This window comes from Coffea arabica, chromosome 2c, assembly GCF_036785885.1.
Source record: "Coffea arabica cultivar ET-39 chromosome 2c, Coffea Arabica ET-39 HiFi, whole genome shotgun sequence".
In the NCBI taxonomy this organism is placed as follows: domain Eukaryota; kingdom Viridiplantae; phylum Streptophyta; class Magnoliopsida; order Gentianales; family Rubiaceae; genus Coffea; species Coffea arabica.
This window is the reverse complement of record NC_092312.1, coordinates 73465690-73474490: the sequence shown is the minus strand read 5'-3', so window position 1 is coordinate 73474490 and position 8801 is coordinate 73465690. Positions and strand designations below refer to the sequence as shown.

Here is an 8801-nt window from a genome sequence, read left to right as displayed (position 1 = left end):
TAACTTTCAATTCTCCGCAATTTACTCAAACGTGGCACTGGGATGGAAACAGGACTGGCACTTGCAGAAAGTCGCGACTTACAAAGACTTTCTACCTAATACATGGTCTCTTTTCAAAAGCAAGATACGAATATGTTCTCTCAAAAATAAAAACATTCATATTTTCAAGAAGAATCTCCTAGCCATAGCCATGGTAGTTCTCATCGCACGTGAACTTTCTAAGCTGTGAGATTAAATGAGTCAGCAGACGTTGGGATCAGGTGATTAAAATGAGCATTTAGATATTTATTTTCTTCTCCATTCATAAGGTGTTATACAAATTGTAAGTGAAATTTTGATTGGCAACCAACTGTTTTTACAATATCCGCAGCCCATAAAAACTACAAACCAGTCTGGTGCTTAAGCTTCGACGAAGAACAAACTCATCAGTCAAGTTATAACGAATTGAAGACCAGCAATAATATATCAGCAGAAATCATGTTACCAAAGATGGGAAAAACAGAACAGAAAATGGTAAATGCCAAGCTATTCAAGGCATTACGTCCTATACTATGGGCTCAAACGTCTCTGACTCCCCGTTTTGTGATCAGCTCAGCTGCTGGTCACCATCTTTTGACCTTAGAAGTGTTGGACCCTGAATTTCCACTCACCAGTTACTGGATTATAAGATAGAAACTCAGCACCTTGCTCTTCTGCCTTCGTTTTCAGCATATCTGTCCACTTATCAACCCTTGTTCCTTCCGCGTATTGCTTCCCAGTACGTTTGTTGATGCATTTGACATTGAGAACAGATACCTCTGCAGGCTTGTTGAGGCCTTGTCCAACTTGAGGTTTCTTGGTCGTGTCCCTGTATACAATCACCTCTCGATGGTTAAGCTGGATAACAGATTCAACGTCAAGATTTCTCACATCTGTTTCCCCTAAAAACCTGATGCTTCCATAACCCTCTCTTCCAACCACAAATTCCTTCACGCGGCGACAGAATCCTGGTTCAGCCCTTTCTTTTGCAGCTAGCTCCTCGACCGGAGGCTTTATATAATAATCTGGGCATTGGAGTTTTGGCAGTATTGCTTCAACATCAGCCTCAAAATTTCCTACATAATCAAAAAGTAGGAAGTTAAGAAGTGGAATATTCATCAAACCTAAGTAGATGCATGCAGGACCGGTATATTCATCCTTCCCAAACAACAAGAGAGGCATACGGTTCTCCTCTAACCAAAGAACAAAGGGAAGAAATCACTAGTTACTAATTTTTAATTAATCAAACATGATGGCCATAATTTAACAGCTTCTTTTCCAGCCCAGATATGCAAATTAGTATGATGTACCACATTTCAAATGAACAAAATGAAAATTTTATGCATACCACTCTCAGATGCAGATACGGACTCCTCCAGTAAAGAGGAATTCCGTGAATTTGTTTTTAGAGGCCGCTCCACCATGGAGTTTAGAACCCAAGATCTTGCATTTTCCCTTGGAATAAAGGAAGCGCCAACTTTGTATATCCCAGGTACTTTTTCTTCATAAAATGGAACCTGTGATGCATAGAGCAAAATTTAAAATTTAAAGAGCTCTAATATGTATTCTAATCTTTACCATGTAATTGTCTAGCTTGCCCATATTGATTTGAACACGCTCGTCCAGTATCATGAATCTCACCTTCTGGCTGTCATTTTTAGGCCGGTACTTCTCAACTAATGGCCAGTTTTGGCTTAGAGACAAACATCTAGCAGTCAACAATGAATTTCTTTTCACTGGAGCAGGTTTGTCAGATACCTGTATTGCACAAAGAAAAAGAAGTTACATGAAGCAAAATAAACGTCCTTCCAGATTGACTTCTTTTTTATCATATTTCTATAAGCTTGTAGGAGAAGAAATATGTGAAATAATTAGATTCATGGCAGTTTTGAAGATTAATTTTCCCTGTTAGGTACACATACTGGTGTCAGAAATAAGACTAACCGGTATGCAAGAAATTCCATATTGAACAGTTGTGGTTGCTGCTCTACCACCCATTGATATCTGTATTCTAGACTCCATTCCAAAAGGACTTGCAACAACAGATGGGTCTAGAGCGATGGTGCTCTGAGACTCAGACCTGAAATCATACTGTATACGTCAGCCGATTTATAGTTTTATACAGTGGAAAATCAATATTTAATGCACGTGAGTGGAAGTATAATATCAGCATTCACTATTTCTAAGAACAAGTTAAAGGATAGGAAATCAATGGATAAAAGAATGGCTGCAAGTGACTTTAAAAAAAATTTATTAGTTCATAATTAAGTCATAACTGAGATTAAATACTTTATTGCTCTCCAAAGTGTGCTTATCAGTTTATTAAGTCCAGTGTGCCAGTTGAAAGAAAACATAGAACAAATTAAACCAGAATGGTTCCTGTGATGATTATCTTAACATAAAATGCTTTGGTGAACAAAAGAAATGGTTCTCTGTTTTCTTGTTTTGACGAAAAAAATCACAAGCAAAGTAATAAGTGATCAACTTACTGAACTTGCTGGAGTTTTAGCAGACTATTGCGGAAAACGATCTAATAGAAGCATGAAAATAGTTCAGCAATACGTACTGCTGCATGCCACCACTCTGACGACAAGTTCCTGCATCCATAGCTTATTGAGTAGCACAGAAAAGAGTAATTATCAGTCACATGGAACAAAGGAAAATTTGTCTCTGATGACAGAGAACAATTTATTTTAGATGTAACATTGCTCTTACTGGAAATTGACTGTTGTGAGATGCTAGTGGAAGCGCCATCTGTTGCTACAACAATTTGAGTTATCTGTGGAGTTGTAATTGGTTCATGCTGCAAACATAGCACATAGTTAGGAGCACAAACTTGATGAAAAATACATAGTTTACGTCTGTTCTCCCTTGTATCTCTTTTCCACTTTCAGTATATCATTATGAAAAAGAGGCTTAAATAGCATTTCAAACTAAACTTTAGTGACATATAAAGCAACAGCAACAAAGATAAATTGATGGGTATCCAAAGACCAAGTAAACGAGTTAATTTTTTCTTATTCACATTTTGTAACTTATCCGAAGCTCTTGAACTTAATCACTCAAAATTCAACATCTTAACAAACTATTACTTTTCTTTCTTTCCAGATATTCCAATAAGGACAAATGAGACAAATCTTGGACCTCTAAATCCATGTCAGGGCAAGGCATCTCTTGAACTCCTAAGAGCAGAACCAACTCAAGTCAGACTTGTGCTAACCACTCACAGAGTAGCAGTAGAACAAAATCACCAACCATAAACAAAGAGAAAACTATGGGTACGATTTTTGGGAAAATAAAATGAAAATAGGAACACATGGAATATTTTCAAGCCAGTTGATAGTAATTTACATTTGGCCAAATGAAATCACTTGAATTGCTTGTCAAAAATCCTGTCCCAGTTGATATTGCACTTAATGATTCTGATTGACTATCGAGACTGACAACAGTAGGTCCAGAAAAAGCATTTGTCTTGCCAGCTGAGGGTTGATTAGACTTAAAGATGAATCCAGAAGCTGCATCTGAAGATGTAAAAAAAATTAGCAGCAGGCAAAGCTGATGCTAAAGATGTTGTAAAAGATGCTGAGAAAGTAGTCCATCTGTAGGACAGATGATAATGTCTTTATTGGGAACAAAAGTAGAGATCATCAGACCAATGCAACAACTGTACGAACTTATACTTACCTTTACTCCCTATGAATTGATGAGAGTCCTCGAACCTCAGCTCTTCATGGCTCTTGACTTTGTAAATGGGCATGGCAGAGATGGAGAACAATTTTCCAGCAGGTTCTGTACTATCTATATCCACTTCCCTAGTTGCAACATAAGATGCTATTTTACTTCCACGACATTGGTCACCAATATAAGAAAAACCAGTTGAATTGCCTGTCCAAGGTCCTGATACAATTGATATTGCACTTGATGTTTTTAGTTGACTATGTGGAGTGACAGCAGTAGGCCCTAAAAAAGCGTTTGTCTTGCCAGCTGAGGGTTGATTAGACTGAAAGATGAATCCAGAAGCTGCATCTGAAGATGTAACAGAATTAGAGGCAGGCAAAGCTGATGCTAAACATGTTGTAATAGATGTTGTGGAACAAATGCAGCTGCAGGAATGTTCATAAAGTCTTTATCGGGAACAAAAGTAGAGATCATCAGACAAAAACAACTATATGACCTTATACTTACCTTTACTCCTTAACAATTGATTAGAGTCCTCGAACCTCAGCTCTTCATGGCTCTTGTCTTTGTAAAAGGGCATGGCAGAGATGGAGAACAATTTTCCAGCAGGTTCAGTACTACCTATATCCACTTCCTTAGTTGCAACAGAAGATGCTATTTTACTACCATAACGTTGGCAATCCATAACTGATTGTCCAGATTTCATGCTTGTACTTGCCGGTTGATATCCTGCATGGTAGAAAAAGTTAAAGCTGAAACTTATTATTTATTCTACAATGGATCATATCCAATGTGTTGAAGTATCTGTGCTATATCTTACTGAAAGTTGTTATTTTATGTTTTAATTTTTAACTAATAGGAAAAACAGAAATAGAACTAACCTGAATAGAACTTTTTTGTTTCCCAAGCAGTAGGTCCATTGTTACTACCAAATTGTAAATTTGGCTCACTAAATTGCGAATTTGGCTGGCAAAATGTGAACCTTGAATTCTGCAGTTCAGGGTTGTTTGAAGCTACAGTGTTAAAGTTGCTAGGGGCTCCAGTTATGGGAGTGGTGGAAGATCCAATTGCACCCCGAGATACAGAGTTAAAGTTGTTAGGTGCACCATTTGAACTAAAAGCAAGGCCAGTAGAGCTAAATGGTGGCCTTGAGCAAGAGCCACCATGTTGAAAGCCAGAATAAACCGAAGTACTTATGCCAGATGCCAGCACACCGCTGCTCCCAAAAACAGATTGACTTGATGAATAAAAGGCATGGTTAGTTGATTTAGATTGAGAAGGTTGAATCAAACTTCCAATGTTGTTGAAGATAGGTGCTCCTGAAAATGGCAAGCAATCAACAAATAGTTAACAAACAATGAAAAGAGAACGAGTTTAGAATGGGTTTAGGATAAAGTGAAAGTATCTGTTGGAACAATGGGTTTGTTTGGATTGTACATTATTTGGGATATTTTTACTGTAGCACTTTTTGTGACGTGATTATTGGGTTTGTTTGGATTGAGCATTATTTCCCCAATTTTATTTGCTTACATCATCATTACAATTTCCAACACACCTTTTTATCTTTCCAATTACCTTTTTATCTCACATGCATCACGTCACAAAAAGTGCTACAGTAAAAATATCCCAAATAACTTACAATCCAAACAAACCCCATGTTTTTACACAATTAAACTACTGCTAAGCATTGACTAAAAGCATGCATGCCAGGTCGTAGAAAATAAGACTAAAAGGAAATTGACTAAAATAAGCCTTTTTTTTAAATTTTTTAAAAAGTGTTCCATAGAGGCAGAGATTCTGGATCAAATTAGACAGATTCTGGTTCAGAATTTTATTGTAGTAGGATTTCACATATAGTCAGATTGATGAATATCCCTGAACTTGATCACAAATAAGCATTTCACGTAAAGTCAGATATAGTATATAATCATTTCTGGATCAAATTAGACAGATTATAAAGGAAAAAAAATACACAAGATGCACCGAATATCTGTTTCTACAAGATAAGATTTGATGATTAGTGTGACACATACTTTCATTTTAAGTACATTAAGCTAGAAGCTCCAATTAAAAAAACAAAAAGACAAGAATCAAATAATCCTAAACATGAAGCTAAAGTTTTGCATCATTTACACCAAGGTCAGCTGAATAAGAAACCTAACTTTCCCCCATGGAAAAATCATTTCATTTGAAAACTGTGTGAGTCGAAACGAAATTTTAAAAGCCATCTGGGCCAATTGGCAGCAAACAAATGTATATATGGAACACTTATTCCACTCTTTGGCTTTACGTGATGGAAGAAACATTCTTTTGCCAAGTGGATCTTGTTTTCTATGGCAGGACAAAGTTCTTCTTCCACCTTTTGGCATTATGCTAGGGAAGTAACTTTCTTTTGTCGTACCACTGGTCCCTCCTTGGGCTATAGGTAAGGGTTCAAATCTCACCTGCAGCAAAAAAAATTTAAGAATTGTGCCATAACACTCCTTTGGTCTAGTTGGATCTGTATACCGACTAGCCCCTACAACAGCCTCCTTAGGTTCTCCCTCTCCCCTAGATTAGGATAGAGTAGGTTATACAAATGTATCTTGCTGACAAAAAAAAAAAAGTAACTTTCTTTTGTCGATTGTAGTTTGTTTTCTCTCCCAGCTGCCTGAGAACAGTTCACTCAAGTTAAAATGGATGAGAGAAATAAAACAGTTTTGAAGTTTCAATATGACAAATTGAGATCCTTGTGCCTTACAATATCATAAAATAGTTTTGCTTTTGTAACTTTTCTAGTTAAAGTTTCAAAATACCTAAAGAGTGAAAAACCGAATTTTGAAAAGTTCAGGGTTTCTTGCCATTTACTGGACCTATCAACAAATTCTTAAAATACATCGTATTAACTCTGGATTGTGGATGAAATACATCATGTAACTCTATCTAGAAGGTATGACCCTCTGAACCAGAAATCAATGTGGGCTGACAGAACCTTGAATTCATGTTCATTTTTGGATATAAACACAAAAATATTTCAAATGCTGGGAAGATATTCCAGAGCCTCAGATGGAACGGTACCTGTTGTAGTTGACGAGATTCCAAAAGAAAATGGTAATGGTTCACCAAATGGTGATTTGGATGTTGAAGGCGATGAAGTTACTCCAAATGGTGATTTGGATGTTGAATTTCCACCAAATATTGCTCCTCCACTGATGCTACCAAAAGGAGTTGCTGTGACTGGTTTGGAGGAAAAAGAATTGTTAACGTCAAACTTGCTGACTTCCCCAAATGCTGATTGAGATACTACAGGTGCACTGCTAGGCGCCTGGCTAAAAACTGTCATTAGCAAAATCCAATTAGAGATATTTTACTTCATTTTTCATTGAATAAGTAAACATGCAAAGCAAAAGTCATAATCAGCAGCATTAAGCTAGAAGAACGGGTAGTTACTTTTTTAAGACAATGAAAAACAGAAAAGAAAGCATACAACAATACAAATTCCCAGTGCAAATTTTTTGTACAGCTGAGGCAATTTGATATTTAAGGGGGTAATGATTGGAAGACTAAATCCATCAACCAAAATAGCGTATGAATTGAAGGATTATTTGCCAGAGCATGTAAGTCCGTAGTATAATTAACAGTGACCATTCAAACATAAAACAGCCCGCTAGTTCATATTCAATTAACAATGAAAATTCCGTAATAAAACATGTATTCTTACAAAAATACTGACCCGTAGAAGGCAAGGCTGAAGTTTCAAAGGTGGTTGAGAAAGGAGCAGTTGTGGATGATGCTGAACTTCCAAAAGCAAAGGATGATGCTCCAAATGCACCGTTTGAATTCCCAGAAAACATGCTTCCCCCTGTTGATGTAGCAAAAGGGGTTGCAGCAGTGCCACAAAAGTTATTGTTGCATGAGTTGCTACCCTGCCTAAATACTGATTGAGACCCAGAAGGGCTGCTGTTGGTCCACTGGCCGAATCCTGTTCTTCAGAGGAACAGAAACACACAAAACAAATAATTAATCTTTCTTTAAGCGATAAATTAAAGGAACAGAAATCGCATTAGCAAGAATAATAAGATGTAAAAACAAAGCAGATTTTTATTTTCTTTTCTTTCCTGCTGAATTTGCGGACGGCGTAGCTAGCCCTGTTGATGCGCTAACACAAGCAGTTGCAGTAGCATATGATCCTGTGGTTTGCCCAAATACTGAAGCAGACCCAAATGGGGTGCTGCTAATAGCAGGCTGGCTGAATGCACCTGCCCCTGTCGTCGAATTTCCAGCAAACATGGTTGCCCCTGTTGATGCAGCGAAAGGAGTTGCACCACTTGGCGCAAAAGGGTTCGAATTGCTTAAGTCCGTGTTTGCCCCAAAACCTGATTGACACCCAAAAGGGCTGGCAGCACTTGCCGATTGGCCGAATCCGAATGCTGTTGATTAGAGAAAAACAAACCAAGTAATTAGTCAAGATAGGAGTGAAGTACGTAAAGCAGGGATTTTTCAATCCTCCGGAATTCATTCAAGAGAAAAAAAAAAAAGAAAAGAAAAGGAAACGAAAAACCACCAAGTAATTAGTCTTTGTTGTAAAGGCATTGAAGAACAACGAAGACGGAATCAGAACAAGTAAAAAAAGAAGAAGATACTTGGCAGATTCTTGGGTAAACAACGCCGAATGCAAGAAAGTACAAAAAAAATTATACATCCCTTTTTAACTTACAATTACACGATAGAAGAGCAGAAACACAACAAGAATTTAAAAAGAGGGAGAGAGAACTTACAATAATATGTTGTTGGAGAAGAATTGAACATCTTGTTTGATTCTCGTATGAAAAGGCTCTTGACAAGAAAGTTGATCAAACAACGTGATAAAAAAGAGAGAGAGAGAGATACTTGAGGGATTCAAGAAACTGGTGGGATATTCATATTCTTCTTTTGTGTTGTAGGAAAAAGGGTAGAGACGTTGACAAGAATCTGGTGATGAAATGGGTCCCTTCCACCGGATTCTTCTTCTCTTCCCTATATATAGAGACGGTGAAGAGTTCTGCAGTATAGGTTAGCTTTAAATTCAGGCTAAGCGGTTTGGACAACGCTACCCAGTAGCTTACTTTGAAAGCCAACTTCTACGC

General features: G+C 37.4%; 1 protein-coding gene across 1 annotated transcript; it reads right to left on the bottom strand.

Moving 5' to 3' along the window:
- Positions 1-412: 412 nt before the first annotated feature.
- Positions 413-8737, bottom strand: LOC113727894 (nuclear pore complex protein NUP98A-like). Its single transcript, XM_072076411.1, has 14 exons — positions 8454-8737; positions 7797-8105; positions 7409-7660; positions 6754-7011; positions 4578-5015; positions 4204-4425; positions 3703-4044; positions 3370-3539; positions 2734-2821; positions 2585-2627; positions 1963-2098; positions 1660-1776; positions 1367-1535; positions 413-1094 (listed from the first exon to the last, which is right to left on the bottom strand). The coding sequence occupies exons 1-14, from the start codon at positions 8482-8484 to the stop codon at positions 619-621; spliced, it is 3051 nt and encodes a 1016-aa protein (XP_071932512.1). The 5' UTR covers positions 8485-8737; the 3' UTR covers positions 413-618.
- Positions 8738-8801: the final 64 nt, after the last annotated feature.